General features: G+C 38.6%; 1 protein-coding gene across 1 annotated transcript in view; it reads left to right on the top strand.

Moving 5' to 3' along the window:
- Nucleotides 1-1,514: 1,514 nt before the first annotated feature.
- pgfb (placental growth factor b) overlaps nt 1,515-19,580 on the top strand; it is a 42,565-nt gene continuing 24,499 nt past the window's right edge. Inside the window, exon 1 of the mRNA XM_057343455.1 lies at nt 1,515-1,999. Coding sequence (XP_057199438.1) covers nt 1,874-1,999 — 126 coding nt within the window. The 5' untranslated portion in view covers nt 1,515-1,873. The remainder of the gene's footprint in view (nt 2,000-19,580) is intronic.

Genomic DNA, 19,580 nt, shown 5'->3' with positions numbered 1-19,580 from the left:
CACAGACACATCTTGCTGGGAGGGTCCTGAAAGCTTAACTGCCATTAAAATGTTCACTTTTTGCAAAAATATCCTTTCTACAGATCAAACATCAAAGTTTAAAGTCTTTCAGACTTCTTCAGTTTGACTGGTGCACAAGACAAGTGCTGGGAATGGGTATGTGGGGGGTAATCTGAAGCAGCGGAACTCACACTGTTTGCTGACACCATCTACTAAAGCGTGCACTTCACAATAGCACATAGAGGCCCTGTCAGTCAACATACCGTGAAGAATGCAGTGAAACTGAAGAATCTCCAGCCTGTGCATTCCAGCACTACAGCAAACACCACATCCTTGTATATAAACGTTGTGTGCGTGAGACAGGAATCCTTTACACGCACACACATGCATACAGTGACAGAATTTGGAACCGCACTCTCTTGTGCATCATCTGATTTACTGTAATAATACTGTCTCCAATGTGTTCCTTTAAAAATGATAGTTTACAATGTATTATTATAATACACCATGCCCAGAGAAGGATATTGTTTTTTTCTCAGGGTGTCTATTCTGAGCCTGTGCTTTTTCTGGTAGGATTGTAGACCCCATACTGCTTTCCTCAGAATATGAGATGAATTCTGAGACTTTTGACCATACAAAACTGTGGTGAACGGACCAACATCAACATGCGGAGCTTTCAGGTTTGTTTATTGTGTTATGACGCAATAACAACTGCCAAGTACAATGAACATGAGTTTTGTAACAGTATGATGAGTTGGGACCGACGTCAAATATGCAGTTATGCATTTTAATCCTCTGATGCGAGACCTCCGCTACAGTGGCCATTTTAACCATTTAGGGTGTGATGTACCATTTAAACCATGATGAGTTGTTTTCAAATTACCTATATACTCATGTGACTGTTCTTTTCAAATGCCATTGTGCTTTATTTTTATGACTTCATACATTTTAAATGGTTACTGAAACTTTTAGAGCACTTATATAATCGTATTGCAGAAGAGATGTGTCTCTTAAAATACAATTTTGTTGTGATGTAAACAGAAACATTGTGATTTGTTGTGATGCTGTGTTTTAAACAATAATAACAATAACAAAAACTCTATATGATTATTACCTCGCTTATAATTTATTGTGACAACAATAATTCCACCAGCCATGATTATGTGTCATTAAATACTATTCTATCGTATTATGTAGGCCTAATCATAATATTATTATGAAAATTGTGTAATGATGCTGGATGTTACAAATTATAGGCTACTGAGTGCAATACATTATAATGCCTAAACAGAGATGTGAATCATGAGTATGAGTCCTGTTTTACAGTTCCTATCTTTATTTACATTTGCTGACAGCACATAGTAAAATAATAATTTATTCATCCATTAAAAATTGTCAAATAATGTGAGAGATGAGGTTATGTAGGGGAGGGCAGTGGGAGGACAGTATGAATATGAGCAGGGTTTGGGGAGGAGGAGATTTAAATGATCCACTTGTTGAAAGGTAGTCACGGCGCTCATGTGGAAGTGTGCCACTCTGTTTGGAACATGCGCGTGCAGGATTTTTTTTACGTTAAAACAGACGCTGGATCTCCGGTGGCGCGTGGGGATGATTAAAGCCGGCAAACTATAATTAAAAACACTATAACACAATAAGGATGTACCTTTAGCTTTGCGTTGATTTAGCAGCATACAGTTCTACAACTTTTGTCTTTTATGATTTTTTTCATGTCCAGTACAATTTTAAAACCATTTTCCGGATTTTTTGTGCAATCTAAAGAAAGCTAAGTGACGCACACTTCACTGTCGACGAGGAAAGCAACTAACTGGGCCTTTTGAGGAATATTAAAGTTTACGTTCATCATACAGTTTGGATGGACAACGGTTTGGATTTCTCTGCTATTAGACTTCGCACCCGACTAGTCTTGGCATTCGAGATGAGTTACTTCACATCACTATTACATATCGTGGCTGCGGTCCTGAGCCTTTTACCTGCACAGGTGAGCATTCATGGGCTGTCCCGTATTAAAGATAAACTGCATATCACTATGCCACTCTATACGCTGTAATCGAAACTTGACGCGAAAAAACGACACCTCGTAATTATAAACGAACCGCTCAAACGGCTTCGTTGCCAAGGAGAGGCTACATATGTCGCGTCGTGTCACTAAGTGCAAATGTGAGGAAGGGGCCATTCACACAGAACGCGTTCTTTCGTTTTGTTCGCGCTTTTGTTTTATTGTTAGTAAACGTCGTGAACAGATGTCTTGTCAGTTGCGTCGCATTTAGTTTATTTAAAAAAGTCTCGTTGCTTTAACCGCGTACTGTTTGAATTGCCCCTAAAACTGAATTGCGCTAAAGTTTGTGAATTTAATATTGTTTAAAATATCCTTTAGCCACTATTTGCATGCAGATACAAAGCTGAATATGAAACTTAATTTAAAGGCATAATTTCTAATGAATAAATTGATTAATATGGATAAGGAGGGGTATATGTGGCAGACATAAAAGCACTGGCTGAATGAATGCAGTCAGTTTACTTTTGTCACGGCTCTCACAGACGCCTGTTTTTATAACGCCCTCTATAACTGGATACCTTTTTGAAGCGCTGCCACAGAAATCGTCGAGTCATGAAACGGAACGTGACGGACTGCATCACCTCCTCTAACCCGCCAGCGTTTGACACAGGGCGGTGTTCATCAGACCTTACTCAAAAGAAATGAATACCATGGCACAGTCGTGAAAGTGAGCAGAAAGAAAGCACTGTTACAGATTAAAGCGCAAATTATCAAGTAGGCCTATTAATCATGAAGTCTCTGCTCCTTTCTGGCTCTCTTAATATAAACAATAAAATGACAGTGTGTGTGTGTTTCCAACCAAACTCTTTCAAATTCAGTGTTTCAGAGAGTTGAATAATAGGATTATTGTCCATCAGCTCAAGGTAGGCTAAAGTAGGCTACCTCAGGTGAGATGGCAAAGCTGAAGCATGTCTGTAAAATGGAATGCTGGCAGCAAAATCGTATTCACTTCTCCTATGACATTTTCATGATTTTTTGACATGTTCTTTTAAGTATGAGTGTCATGTTAATGCCATTCTACATTTTATTCACTAAACTACTACTTAAGATATTAGCATTTCTTCTGACAACTGTTAAGATGCTTTGTTTGGACTTCTGTCCAATGGTTGAATACATCTAACTGAAGTTGGATACACCTGTATGTGTATGTTGCGGCTCAGTCGATCACAGAGGTAAATTTAGCTTTGAATGTGTAAACAACCTCTTTATGTGTTCTGTTCATCACTCAAGGGAATAATAATGATGCAACTTCAGTCCTAGATTTCAGTTCATCCGAAATACGTTAATTCTATTACCCAGCCTCTCATCCTACCAAACCTGTATGACGTTCTTTACTCCACCCTTTTAAAGGGATATTTCACCCAAAAATGAAAATCCTGTCATCATTTACTCACTCTCGGGTTAATTTTTTTGTTCTGTTGAACACAAGGAAAAATATATGGAAGATTATTAGCGATTTCTAGTTCTGGGACATCATTGACTACCATAGTAGAATATTTTGTAATATTTTTTGTTCTGTTGAACACAAAATTAGATATTTTGCAGAATTCAGGGTAACAAACAGTTCTGGGGCACCTTTGACTGCCATTTAATATTTCTACCATGGTAGTCAATAATGTTCCAGAACTGAAAATTGCTAACATTCTTCCAAATATCTTTCTTTGTGTTCATCTGATATGCAGGTATGAAATTACATGAGGTTGAGTAAATGATGAAAGAATTTTCATTTTTGGGTGAACTATCCCTTTAAGAGTAAATAATAATTGATTGAGGACTTGTACTGTCAAGCTCCAAGATGACAAAACCCTCCAAAAATGTAATCCTGAAATCTTTCTTCACGTGTTAATATAATAATAAAAAAGAAGCTAAGAGCATATTGCTATATACAATTATGTGACAACAAATGCCCATCTAAATGTGTGATGTCTGCAGCAAATTTTGCCCTTCATGCCTTATTCGTAAATTTAGTCTGGAAATGTTCCTCCATATCAAAATATGATGCATGGTTACTGTTTGTAGCAGACTGAAAATAACTACATTAATATTTTGCAACGATTTAGCCGTTCCAACAGCTAATGCAAAATGACTGTCACAACTCTAGACAAACTGCAGAGAACAATGCCTAATACCAGGCCAGACTGTAACATATTTCAGTGTATTTCTGTATCTCAGTGAACACACTGACTTTGTTTTCCCCATAGAAATGAACTAGTAAATCTGGTATTTGGAATTTGTTTCCCATCCATGGGTGGATGGAGCCTACACATATCTGTGGCCTTTCATTATTCAGTGTAAATCCTACTGGCAGGTCAGAACAAGGTTTAGTTGGTGTAACAACACCCCTTCAACACCTTCCTGACCCCACAACCGTCTTACACCCTCCAATTGCAATTTCAAAATACACAAATGCCATCTCTGATATACTGTAACTGTGCAACACACTAGGTGTGTGTGTCAGAATGTGTCTGCGTCTTCCCTGATTTTCCATTACGCCTGTGGCAAATGTTTGCCACTGTTTTGGCAGACTTCATGTTAAAAGTCAAAAGAAGTTGGCAAACGCCTGCTGTTACTGTTGCTGGTAATTATAGTAAAGAAAATGCTCGATTAGGCTTTTCTTTTGTAAAAATGAATGGGCATCCTCCTATCTTACCGCAGCCTTCATATATCCATGAAGGAATTTACTTCTCCTAATACTTTTCCTTTAAATTCTTGGCAGTGTTGTCTTTGCAAATGAATGGATATTCATATCTTTTCTAACATTGTGATATTTGTCCATGCCCTGGCCTGTATTGGGCTGTACCCGGTTTCAGTAGGATCTGTGTGGAGCAACTTTGTAAAGAGTATATTATAGCCAGGGGAGTTGCTGTATAATTTCCAAATCTCTGAAATTTTTGGTTTAGGTGTGACAGGGTTCAAAATACTACACAACACAACAAAAAGCTGGAAATCATTTTCCAAAATTGGCTCCTGATTTTCCTAGCTTTATTATTCAACATCTGATGCAGAATCACGGGGCGCCTATTTTTTGTGGTTAGTCAAGCACAGGAAAAAACCTCAATGCACTAACAGTCTATTTGAAGCTATTATTTAGGGAAGATCTAGTGCCAAAGTGCAATTTTTTGAACAGATGCTCTATATTATAGTGTTAAATAACGCTTGGTTTTACTGAATAGGCTATTCTGAAAACGATCAAACATAAAATACTCTTAAAATGTGCTTTGGAAAAAAGCCAAATTATTAAGAGGTTGTATAACCTCCATAATAGCAATTGCGATTTTCTAGTCATTAGTCTTCAGTTTTCATATTTACAGATGTGTGCCGTTGTATAAATTCAAGGGTTAGAATACTTTTTTCATCAGGTGAACCCGGCTGGCCATCTACAGTACTGTGTTGTCCATTACTGGTGCAGTGCAGTGCATTCAAATCACCTTTTGCTCCTGGGTGGAATGAAATGCATTTCCCTGTGGACCAAAACCAGTCCAGTGTGTGCTGAATAATGTGAGCTTCTTACTTTACAGTATTCTCTCAGGAGAGAGATGTCTCCTCTGTCTGTCTCATCTGCTTCTGCCACCATTTATGGAGCATATCAAACAGAAACGAAAACTAAATATTGGCCATGTGGTTGAGAAAAGCATTTATAAAGCATTTATAGCATTTATTCTCGTGTCGGGAGGAGTGCTTGGTTTACCCAAAATATTCTTAGTGTTGAGTCAGGCACTGGGCAAAATTCTTCCATGTGTCATCGTCGTTCATGTGTCAAGAACTGCTTGACATGGCTCCGTGGTATTAACAAAGATCTTTCAAAGCAAATCAATGCATTTGTTTAAGAGAAATATCCACATTGACAGCACTATTAACTTTAATGTCTAACTTCCGTTATCCCTCGGCTGCACGTGAAGCAGAGGCTTGTTTTTTCAGCCGTTCTTTGATCGATGGATGCACTTTTTGGAGCTTCGAAAATTTGCCCCCCATTCACTCCCATTCTACCGCTTGGAAGAAAAATGATACGTGGTATTATAACTCCGACTGCATTATTCTTCAAGAAGTAAGTCATATTCAGTCAGATGCCTTGAGGGTGAGTAAAACATGGGGAAATTGTTTTTGCCTCTGAAATATCCCTGTAACCGTTCCACTCCGTGCTGATCCGTGCCAGTCGGTACGATATGGTTTTATTTTCCACTGCGAGGCTTATAACAAAACTTTTGTTTGTGTTGTTTTAAAGCTTTATTGTAGGAAAATGGATTGTGTAATGTTAGCATTTCCTCCAACAGAAAAGGTCAAGCCGAGGCGTATCCATCTATTATTGGCCACGTGTCATCACATGATACAAATTTGCAGGTCACCAAACTTGAACTTTGGAAAGCAGTGAAATGCGAAAGTCTTCCGCCGAAGATTGGGTCGCATTCGTATCAATGAGAGTCAATGGAGTAAAAAGTCTAGTGTTACCACGTCCTTACCTAGGGTGACTCCTAATTGTGACTTCTAAGTGCTTCCTAATTCCAGTATAGAGGGTATGCATTGACGTCACTTTCCCACTTGAACACGCCGGGACAAGCTCCCTTGAGTGGTAAAACTAAGGCAAAATGGCTGCATTCAATAGGAGGAACAAAAAACCGGGACTAAAACACGCAATTATTTGCTGAAACTACAAAGCTGGACTCGACGGTGATCCTTACAACTACCTTATGAATTACAAAGGAATCAGGTGTTCTTAGACACTGAAATGTTGCGTGGAATTGCGTTTAATGATATTGTAACCATTCATTTTGCCCAGTGTTTTACCACTCAAGCAGGCTCACGTGGGAAAGTGACGACACGTGCATATACCCTCTGTTGGTGTCCCACAGCACGCTTTTCATATCTCTCCTTATTTAACACACCTGGTACACATTATGAGTTCATAAAAGGAACAACGTGTGTCAAATTAGGAAATACAAAATTCCCTTGGACTGGAGTAGAGAACTGAAATGATTTTTATGATTTAAAAAAAACTTTTTCTTATTTGAAGACATGTAAGATAGTGGCAACATGGTAATTTATTTTATTACAAAACTGAATAAAAATATTATTTTAAATGATGACCTAGACAATTAATGAACATAAATCAGCTAATAAGATCTGAGCACAGATGGTAAATCCTTCAAGCATCCCAGGGTGAAATTTCAAGAAGCTGGTTGATAAAATGGCAATTTCAGGCAAAGATATAACGGTAAAGATGCTAAAATATAGCATTTTTTGTTAATTCCTACTTTATAGTATTTTTTGTGTTTCTATTTTCTAAAAAACATATAAATGAGTAGTATATTGATTATTTTGAACGTATTGTAGTTTTTTAACTTAGTGACTTACTTAGAGGGCTTTCCCAACACAGGGAAAATTTTGTACTGTAGTTCTGGAACTATTTGCCCGATTTTTGTTGTGTTCACCGCAAGAACTGGGAAGAATTTTAGTTCAGAAACGCCTTTTGTAGCATTGTCACAGAGTATTTTTATGTGTGACAAGACATAAACATACAGAGAACTTACAGTATGTTAGAGACATCTTTCTGTTGTCTTTGTTGCATGTTGAGTTTGTCAGTTATCACAAAACCCATCACAGACAATAAAAAACACTCACAACAAAAACACAACTTGCATCACATTGTCCTTCAGTTTATTATGTTTTTTAAATGGCGCGCTGACCACTTGGTAAAAACCCTCTTTACTGGTTCTGGAACACAGTGTCAGTTGAGTATTTATGAGATTTAGTTGGACTGCAGATTTAGAATGAAATCTAAAGGAATATGGTATCACACACACAAACCGTGGTGTCTTTGTGCTGAAAGAGTTCGAAGCTGAAACGATTAGAGGGAACACTGTGGTGACTGGGTGGTAGACTGTTTGTTCTGTTGTTGGATGTTGGATGTGTTTTAGATAGTCTGTAATTACACACGTAATTGTCCCAGCATGTTAAGTTTATAAAGTGATGTGACAGGTTGCAGGTGTTGGCTTGTGAATCTGTCTTTCTCAGGATATGTTTCTGAGCCTATAGCATGTATGTGACAGACTAAACAGTAAGGCTGTTAAATACATCCACAGTCACCCCATTCAATGAGAGATTCTGCAATTGCTTACCCACGTTTGCTTTGTGACTGTTCAAGTTTATTCATTCATTGCTAATTTTACTGTGCTGTCCCATTCTATTTTCTTCTTTTCCTGCTTTAATTGACCTTCCTGTGTCACGTGTCATTTGCTTTGTGTCCTTCCTTAGTTCTTCCTCCTACTGTCCAACATTCTCATTTTTGGGTCTGATGACATCCCATCATTCATTTCCTTCCTCACTGTATCATTTACATTGTCTCTTTCTTTTGCCTTAATATTCCAATGTCCTGCATGTCTTTGATCTATGTCCTCCTGGGCCTGGCACTGGTGCTGGGATGTTGATAGGAAAGTTTTGTGTGAATTCACAAGTTCCTGCTTCCTGTGTCTGGTTTTATAAAATGAACATCATGCCATTCGTGTTGGATCTCCTGGTCATCTGATCTTATGTCAGATGTTGCTGGCAGTGTTCCCTCTAAGCCATGTGCACGCGTGGCTGCGTACCAATGATACTGACCCATATACGCAGATTAAAAAAATCCATGCAGGAGGCAGAAAAGTGAAGAAAAGCAATTTTTGCCTGAACTATGGAGCTGTGATTAATTTGTGAGATAAGGGTTGCATGCTGCAACAACAGTGCAGAGATTTCCAATTATACTGTGATAATAATATCAACTGTTTCCAACACAGAGGAGAGTGCTACGATAAATGAAACTGGCAGAGTTATGTAGCAAAACTTTTACAATTTTTAAAACATTTAAAATAAAATGAAATAAGAGATGAATTAGAATGAAATAAGAGATGTGAATTTTAAATCAATTGTTTTGAATTAAACATGATCACCAGGCAATAGCTACAAGTATATAGCTATTGTTTAATGTTCCTTAATTATGTGTTTACTACACAACTTTATCACACCCCAACTAATGTGATTTACCAGTTGTGTACAGCAATTTATTTGGACTTTTTGATAATTTTATGACTTTCTAATTTGGAACATCGTGGCATTTTATTAAATTACCCATTCGGGATGTCGCCTTTACGATTTCCTAACATTGCAAAATAGCCAAAAACGGTCCAGTTACAGTCAGTTTAATAATTCAATAACAAATTGAAAATGTAACTACAATGCCATGTGCCCGTTATTTTTTATCCTTTAAATTATCAGTTGCAGCATTGGAAATCTGTCCCTAGACCAAAATAGTTTTAACATACAGTACTAAGCTGCACACACAGCAGAACTGCATTTGACACCACCGACCGTTCTTTCAAAGTGAGAATGTGCTGTTGTGACACAACCTAGACAGCAGCTCCGTAGTTACTTAAAGTCCCCCTGTGGTCGATAATTTTATCCCTTAAAACTAATCTTTGACCATCAAAATTACATATTTAAACGTTTTTTTCTTGTGAAAATACATTTGTCTTAAAATAGCTTGAATGTAACTCTACATATCAGCTTCATTAAGTATACGCAGAAACATGAATATGCAAATTAGTCCCGCCCCCACTCAATTGCACTCTGCACACTGCTAAAACTGAAACTGAAACTGAGAGCTGACACAGCAGTGCAGCGATTGTTTCAACCCGAATCTATGCGCCATCTTTGCATATTTCTGCCTAAAACTGCTGATCCACAGGGCTCAAATTAGGTAATGTTATTGGTTACAGGTTTATGATGTCCTTTACCAAAGCAGTTTCAAACCACATTTTTTAAACTGTCTTTAATGCAAGACGGGGAAGCCAAGAACCAGAGCCGTTGAGAGAGATTCGCGACAACGGATGTTCAAAATTTTTGCCTGTCACAAGATTCAAGAACCCTTCAGATAGTTCCAGGAAGTTATGTTTTCTCTTTAAATGCTTCATTTCTTTCGTGTTTTATTCATTAAATGACTTACGTCTTTAAATTGGTCTGTTTAGCCACAGCTCCATGCATTACTAGTAACTTCCGGGAACTATTGAGAGACATGAACCACAATTGCTTTGAAAAAACTGTTCCATTGGAGAGAGCAACTCTCTCTCTCTCAATGGTTCTGCCAAGAATTACCCGATGTGAATCAAGGCTAGCCGTGGATTATCCCGCTAATATGGTCATTTGCCAAGTTAAAGCTGTTATTGATGCTTACAGTGCAATTTTTGATGAGACTGGTGAAAATGACAAATGTTGATCAAACTAACTGGAACTACCTTGGCATTAAACGGTTTTAATGCACACCTTCCAGCCAATCAGAATCAAGTATACAAACAGACCATGGTAATAACAACAAATTTTGGGGTAGCTTGGACTGTGTGACTTCTTTTTTGCCTCGGGTGCACATGCTACACAAGTGATTGCAGAGTTACAGTTAGAAGAACCATTCTGCTCATTTATAGAAGTTAACTCTCATAGTAACACTCTTAAAATAAAGGTGCTACAAAAGGTTGACTCTTAAATATTAAGGTGCTTCACAATGCCATAGATTTTTTTGTTTCACAAAAGGTTCATATAAAAAGGTAAGAAAGAGATGGTTCTTTAATAAACCTTTGACTGAGTGGTTCTTTGTGGAATCAAAAATGTTTTTTCTATAGCATCACTGTGAGGAACATTTTAAGCACATTTATTTTTAAGAGTGTTCTTCATAAGGATACCTTCACAGAAGAAATGTTTTGTTTTTAGTCAAAATTTCTTAACCCATATCTTTCCTACCTCTGTAGAGTCTAAAGAAATCTAACAGAATACAGAATGCATACAGCCAGAAGTGGTTATTTTATAGCACCTTCATTTGTAAGAGTGAACATCCTCTTCTCACATCCATCCTCTCCTGTCTCAGACAGAAGAAAGCATGAGGATGTGATACAGACAGTAAAGAGGGACATGAGAAAAAGAACTGAAGAATCATGCTGTATTGGGAAAAAACCCAAATAAGGGATGAGAGGCAAGAGAGTGTCAAGAGCGACAGCAACACAAGCTTAGAACATGATTAACTGCAGGTGTTTCCTCTCCGTCAACACTCAGAGCAAAATAATACTTGAGACGGGCCATCTGCGTCTGTGCTGGTTTCCTCTGCCTCCATAACATGGAGTGGCAGCTATTTATACAAGCTCCATTGACGGTCTTGCTGGCAAAGTAAACACCTGAGCCTTGAGGTTATACGGATCCTGCTCAGACTTCCAGCACTTCCAATGCACTCGGTTCACTTGAAATTGTGTGATGGCTACGAAATGTCCCTCCTCTTTAAGTGTGGCTCAAAACCCATCTGTTCATGATACACCAGCAATAGAATAAAGTTTTATCTAGAGACAGCACATTACATTTCTTGTATTGTCTCTTGTCTATGTGCATTCTATTGTGTTATGCAAGTGTTTGACTTAAACAAAGTCCTTTCAGACTGGTTCAAAAGGTTAACGTCTGCTTTTTTACAACCAAACATGTCTGCTCATCTCCACAGACTTTGACACGAGTCAACATGCATGTGGCGCCTCCCTTCAGTTCACCCCCTGGAATTAACCTGGGTTTAAGAAATTATTGCAGGAATCATAATAATAAAAGCACATGGAAAGTGCTAGTAGGTAATACACACTGTAAATAAATCCAGTAAAAAACTGGAATTTTCCGGCAACTGGGGTGCCAGTAAAATACCATAAGATAACAGTTTTGTCATGTAAAATTACGTCATGTTAAAATTTGTTTTGTAAATTTGCAGTATTGTTCTGTAATTTGACATTTTTACCGTATTTCAAAAATATGTGAAAAATCTAAAAAAAAGACCAAAAATTCCAGTAAAATTCTGTAAAATTACAGTTTTTTCAGTGCACTATTAATATTTTTTTATCTTTTCTGTATTTCCTGTTCCAGAAATTATTATATTTTTATACAAACCGGGGCTGCCCCTGTAGTTTACATTGGAAAAAATAAATAAATAACGATGAGTAAAGAGTTAGCTCAATTCAACCAGAAAAAATTTAAAATAACTTATTTGAACTGAAAAACAAAAAATAAATAAATACACAATAAATAAAAATAAACAAAAAAATACAAATACAATAAATAAAGAATTACAAATATGCAATATAAAATAACAAAAAAAACAAAATAAATAACAAAAAATACATTTAATTGAAAATTATTATTTCAAAAAATCTAACTACAACAATATGGTAATTGTTATTTTAATTGAATACAAAGACAATTAAAAATAACCTTTAATATTGTTATGAAATACTTTATGTGTAAAATGTATATAAAGTGTTGTTATTATTTATAATGTTGAAAATGTTGTTTTTTCTACATAGAAAATGTTTTGTTAGCTGCATTATTTCACTACAGATAAACTTGTGGGGTTTATATGCTGCATTCCCTCACAAGGGACCTAATTAGGGGTGTAACGGTTCTCTGTAAAAAATTGAAACGCACGGTTCTTCACCAACGGTTTGGACCGCGGCTCATCTTAAATCTGACGACGCATTTATAATATGGTTCTTTAGAAATTATAATGCGTAAAACAGACTGACAAAGTTCAGCTAATGTATGTTTGTCGATGGATACACATTTAATACCTACAACAAATCAAATAACGTAGACAAATTTCAATAGGATTGACGTATAGGTGTAATATCACCCGGGTGTTGTGAGCGCGCGAATGCAGGTGAGACCTGAACAGCACATGTTGCTGTTTAAACTACACTCATTCAAGCCTTGCCAATTTAAACATTTAAGTGCCAGATGATGCACAAGAAAACTTGCTTGCGCGCTGTGAGAAGTTCCGAAGCGCGCATAAGTAAAGTCTCAGACATAGCACAAATATTGAGTTGTCTTTGAAGCGCTTAAACGGACAAATTCACACACAAAGTAGGTCAACATGCCCCTCTTGTCGAGTATCTTAACAAACATAGTAGGTTATGTCATAAGTGAACGGACGAAACAGACGAAAAACAACGCATGTGTACATCTGCCTGTGACTCAATAGCTTCTACTTCAATTATGATTAATCTTTATTTAATTTGTACATATGCAATGTTATGTTTTATTTGATTACTTTAATCCAATTCTACCTTAAAAGGTATATACTGTATAGAATATCTTATTTTATTTTCTGCTTTGCTCTGTTGTTTTATTGGTGCTGTTACTTCTAGCTTGATTATTTGGTCTTATTTTTATTTGTCAGTAGTCCCTTTTCCCTGAACATAGTACAAACTGAACCGAACCGAAACCGTGAATAATTTGAACTGTTACACCCCTAGACCTAATGTAAATTTCATCTGTGACAATGTGTTTATTTAAAGACACATGTGCCTATAGGTTAGCATTGGGTTGATGTGGTGACAAGACCTCAACTTTTGTAAGGGTCTGGGTATGACTCAGGGGATGAGGAGCAATCACAATCAGGAGAGATGGATCTCTCCTTCCTTCAGTGGCACTCGGGGGACTGTCATCCACTCTGTAGGCTTTAATCTCATCTGGAAGCAATTTGCTTTCATTTACATAGCCACAACAGGGTTTACTGTAATAAGGAGCATAATTATCCCTGGTCGGCAAGTTTCAAGGGAGTTTATGTGGAGATGTATTTGAGCAAAATAAAAGTTTGTTGCTCACCAGGATATTCTGACAGAATCTGAACGCTTTAATAATGCTTAGCTTTTGTTAAAATTCAAAATTAAATTAAATTAAATTTACTTTGTACACATTGCTAATTTTGAGGTTAACACTTAATCTGTCTTTCCCCTTTGTTTTTGTAATCTTTAATCAAAATCTGAAAGTACTACCGCTCTGGAGTGTCGTAATATAATACTTGTTGTAATATTGTGATTGTAATGTTTTCCTTAGGTGTCTGATGTTAATGTGACCTGGGAAAATGAACAATGATGTACATCTCTTTCCAAACCTTCTGTGTCTTGAGCAAGTGTGCTTTCCTGTAGCTCAGTGGTTAGAGCAGGGCGCTAGCAACGCCAAAGCCCAGGGATTGCACATACTTAGAATGACAGTATAGTATAATGCAATGTAATAAACGTGTTTGCCAAATATGTAAAAATGTCTATTGCCATCATTGTTTGCCATCAAAAAAATGTGCTAAATTGAACCTTTGTAATGCTTAACACGATTTGTATTTGTCTCAATTTACTTGATTTGACAAATCTACACCAGCTATTTAAAGAAGCACTAATGGACATGCTGCAGCTTTCTTCTAAGAATCCTAGTCATTTGCACAAAAAAATACAGAAAAAAACTTTCTGGAAATTGCTTTTTTAGATGCCTTGTGCTGTTTCAGTTTAAAAAAACGTACCGTAAACCAGCAGACAACATTAAACCACAATCACAGGAAACTGTTCACATTAATAATATTAAGAATTAGCTTGTGTCATTACAGATCATAGAAATATTTCAGTGATCCACCCAGTCTCAATTAGTTTTGCCATAAAGGCGTGCACTAGTTCAAAGGACTTTTGTCTTAAGATGTAATGTTGAAAGAAAAAGTTCCCATACACTTTATGTCTGCCTAAAGTCTCTTTCAGTAAAAGTTTCAGTTTACTCAGACTCTTCCTGTTTATGGAAGCATATTGGTTGCTACTTTCAATTTTAAATGCAATCCGCAAAATGGCAATGCAGTATGTAAAATGACCAGTGTTGGGTGTAACTAGTTAATAAGTAATTAGTTACTGTAATTTAATTACTTTTCCTTTGAAAGGGTAAAGTAAGGGATTACTCTGGTTTTTACTGTAATTTAATTACAGTTACTTCTGATGTAATTAAACTAAATTTAACTTCCGTAACTTCCGAAATCAAGTTACAGTGGATCTGTCACAGCCCAAACTGCAGCATCCGGATGAATAAGTAACCAAGGTTAATTTTCGTAAGGACAGATCTCCACTTTGGCAATGTTTATGTATATTATTTATATTTGCATCACACTGCCTCCAGCACGAAAGTAGCACAGTACAGACAGGTGTTTTTTCACGTGGATGGATCGCGTTTGTGATTGTACAGTTACTGAAGAGTGGTCTCACAAAACGACCATTTCTGAACGATTGTGTGAAGATATTGTGACAAAAAAAAACAATAATCAAAATACATAATATGTTCATGATGAAAACGCGTATGAAAAAGTCAACTTAGTGATTATATAGTGATTAAATAGTGATTATGCGACATTCAACAGGCGAGCTCACCGCTTGATTGATAAGGCAGAGAATTCTCTACGAGATGTTCTAGCAATGTAGCTACTAGTTATATCGTCTACAGACACATAATAATCTTAAAAAACACGTTTGTAGTTTTTGTCTTTGTGCTCCAATTCGTGTGCAAGCGATTAAATGTTTTTATCAGGTCTGCAGCCGCACATCCATGCACGTAACGAGTATGGGATGAATTTCATCTCAAAATGATTAACAAATGCATGCACAGTCATCCGTGAACGTGATACAATTTACACTTGTATTTTACTATTCACATAAACGAGCGATGCTGGCTCCGCCATCACACAATGACGCTGTACGCTCATTCCTGCCAGGGCCTAAAATAACATGGGCAGCATTTACTACAGCTTGGCTAGCACCTTGTCTGCCCTCTAGGGGTGGTGGTGGCATTGGGAGGTTAAATGGATTAGAATGCAGCCCCGCCCCCAATCTGTTTGACTGCCTCAGCATACGCTCGGTATTATCATTCTGACTATCTACTACATATTCCAGGCTTTGGGGGACTGGGGGGTGGGCCACTTGTAACTGGCGCTCCTGTACTAGCATCTGGTGTTCAACTTCTTCAACTTGGGGTGGGCTACCAACTTGTTCTCCTTGAGGTTCCTCACTGTGTTCTGACTCTGCCAGCTCACTCAACAGGGGAATCGAAGATGGGCCTTTCTCATGTACCAGGCGCAAAATCACTCCCTGCTCTTCAGATAGGTCCTCCTCATAATGTCCCTGATATTGATCTATTGAAGATGGTGTTAATACTAAGGGAAGGTTAATCTCAACTGAGTCTTCAGTAGTACCGTTGTACCCCAGAGGGAGTGGTGTACATTCTTTTCCTGTCCCACTCCATTCTGTGGCCTTAGCTTATAAACAGTTCCCACTTTATCCAGACACTTCACAACTTCATACACCTTAGAGTGCCATGTATCCTGAATTTTATGCCGGCCTAATAAATGATTTCTACACAAGACCAGTGTTCCAGTAGGCAAAATAGGTACTGACTCAGGGTAACGACTTGCTCGACGAGTTGCTGCAACTTTCAATTGATCTCTAGCAGTGGCATAAACTGATGCTAAATGGTCCCGGTGACTTTGCACCCAATCTTGGTCTATGTCCGGTCTTTCCTCTTCTCCTATTCCCAGGAGGGCATCAACATGGAGCTTAGGCTTCTGGCCAAACATTAGTTCATAAGGGGAATAGCCCGTTGACTGATGAGCAGTTGTATTATATGCAAAAAGTAATTGTGGTAAAAATTGAGGCCACTTTGTCTTCTTGTCATTTGGCAAGGTACGGAGCAAATCATGTAAAGTACGATTAAAACACTCACATTGGCCATTCCCCTCTGGATGGTAAGGCATAGATCGACTTTTCTGGACTCCATAGAGATGACACAAATGTTTGAACAGTTCTCCTTCAAAATTTCGGCCTTGATCAGAATGAATGCGTGTCGGGGCGCCATAGGCATAAAACCATCTCTCAGTCAGAATGCGGGCCACAGTACGAGCTCTTTTGTCTTTAGTGGGGTAAGCCTGTCCTGACTGTGAGAGAGGAGATGGGGATTCAATTGCAGGTAATGAGAACTTTATTAAATACAGAGAAAATAGGGAGAAATCAGTTTCCAGGCACCAGCAGCACAGTCCAGTAAGCACAAGATTCCTTCTAGTCCCACTCGGTCCTCTAGGAGCCTCGAGAGTCTGCGGGGAACCAACTCAGCCCGGCGGTATCCACAGGAGAGACGCACCTCCGCCCTGGAGGTTTCTCTGCGCCGGAGAAGAGTGAGATGTATGGTTGGTACCGTCCCGAGGGGAGAGAAGTCTGGAAGTGTGTTGCAGAGATGTCCGGGGTGCCAGCGAAGACTGAGGGGCAAAACAATGAGGAAGTGTATAAAACCAAGGCACTGGAGCAACACAAAAGAGAAAACTAAGGAACTAGGACCAAGACAGAAAACTAGGACTATGACTGAAAAAACTGAGGAATAACTATGACTATGACTATGACTAAGACTGGAGCAATAACTATGACAAGACTTAGACACTGTTCGTCAGGCAGGTCTGAAACAAACACAACGAGCTGACACTAGACAAGAGGACAAGAGGGAATAAATAGGGAAATCTGCAAACTAATGATTGGCTACAGGCGTGGGGTAAATAAGAGAGCAGGGGAGAGTACTAATCGGAGAAGGAGCTACAGGTGTGATTGATGAAAACCAGTGAGTGAGAAAAGCCCGACAGGGAAACATGAGGGTGGGGCAGATGACGCAGATACCGGACACGTGGAGAGCTGTCAAACGGCACTCCACGTGTTCGACAAAGCATGTGTAAACTTTGAAAACACATCTGTGACCACAAGTACATTTTCTCGTCCATCACTAGCACGTTCCAATACAGAAAAATCATTTGCCAGGATATCCAAGGGCTTTGAGGCCATCAAATGACCCATTGTTGTCCGGACTTTGGGGCAAACAGGTTTAGCGACCACACAACGTTCACACTCAGCACACCACCGCGCAACATCATGATGCAAATTTGGCCCAAAACATCTCTCTCTCTGACCAACTGCATAGTCCTTTCTGTCCCCCCTGGTGCCTGTGTTGGTCATGAAGACTCTCTAAAACGTCCCGTTTTAATATCAAAGGTAGCAGCATCTGAAGTGTTCTTGTCTTTCCTGGTGGTAAGAAGACTTCTCGATACAAAATACCGTCTCTTTCTCTAATCTGATTCCACTGCCGGACAAGTTCCAAGACTTCTTTAGGTTCCCCTGCTCTCTCAGTCTTTGTGGGGAATTGCCCCCTTCTCCAATAATACAAGAAAGCAGCAAGTGAGGATCTGCTGCCTGAAGAATTTGAATATCAGCTTTCTCCCGGGCTGGTACTGTCGTTATTTCTGAAAGAGCTGCACAGTTTAAAAAAAAGGGACTTTTGGGGTATGTACAAGTATTGGCCATACTGAAATGTCAGAGGTTACAGCTTGAACACTATTTGGGGTTGGAGACCTTGGCAGACGAGACACAGGTTACAGCTCCAGGATGATACTTTATCTCAAAATCAAAGAGTGCTAATTGGGATGCCCAGCGCTGCTCAACCGCATTTAGTTTTGCTGTCTGGAGATGGATTATTATCAGTAAATACCAATACAAATTTGGCACCCAATATGTATTCCCGAAATATTTCAGATACGGCCCACTTGAGGCCCCAAAGTTCCAGCTTCATAGAACTATAGTTTGACATGTTTCTCTCTGGGGGCCGCAAGCTTCTGCTAGCATAAGCAATGGTCCGACGGTGACCATCTTGTTCTTGAGATAAAACTGCCCCAAGTTCCACCTGACTAGCATCAATTTCCAATATAAATGGCTTAGAAAATCAGCATAACCCAATACAGGGGCCTGCACTAATTTCTGCTTTAGAGTCTGAAATGCATTGTCTGCATGCTGTGTCCACTTACATTCCAGTAGAGTATTAATAGTACAGCGTGGTTTCTTCCCTTTCCCCTGGAGATCTCCTACAAGCTTGTGTAAAGGAGCAGCATGTTTAGCAAAGCCTTCAACAAACCTACGATAGTAGGAAGCGAAACCTAAAAAGGAACGCAACTCAGACAAATTAGTTGGACGTCTCCATTCAGCTACTGTATTAATTTTGTCTGGGTCTGTAGATACTCTTTGGGAAGAAATTACATGGCCTAAATATTTCACCTGCTGCTGGAAAAAATGGCATTTCTTCAATTTAAATTTCAAGTTGTATTGTTGAAGACGACCAAGTACCATTTCTAATCGTTGAAGATGTTGCTCAAAAGAACTAGAATAGATTACAACATCATCTAGATACAAAAAGAGTGACTGAAAACGCTGGACGCCAAAAATTCTCTCCATAAGTCGTTGAAAGGTACCCGGCGCATTACAAAGCCCAAAGAGCATTCGATTGTATTCAAAGAGCCCAAAACGTGTACAGAATGGAGTCTTGTCTTTATCTTTTTTGGCAACGGGAACTTGGTTATAGCCACTCGCTAGATCAAGGGTAGTGAACCACTGAGCATCATTTAAAGCATCCAGCGATTCTTCAATCCGTGGTAACGGATACGCATCTTTTCATGTCTTGGCATTAAGCTGCCTATAATCTACACAGAGTCGTATGTCGCCATCCTTTTTCTGTACAACAACAATGGGTGAAGAATAAGGGTTACAACTAGGACGGACTATTCCTCGATCTAACAGTTCACTTATATGTGCTTTTACTTGCTCATATTGAGAGGGGGGGCAGCCGACGGTACCGTTGT

Source organism: Triplophysa rosa, linkage group LG10 (genome assembly GCF_024868665.1).
Source record: "Triplophysa rosa linkage group LG10, Trosa_1v2, whole genome shotgun sequence".
NCBI classification, from domain to species: Eukaryota; Metazoa; Chordata; class Actinopteri; order Cypriniformes; family Nemacheilidae; genus Triplophysa; species Triplophysa rosa.
This window is presented reverse-complemented; position numbering and strand designations above follow the sequence as displayed.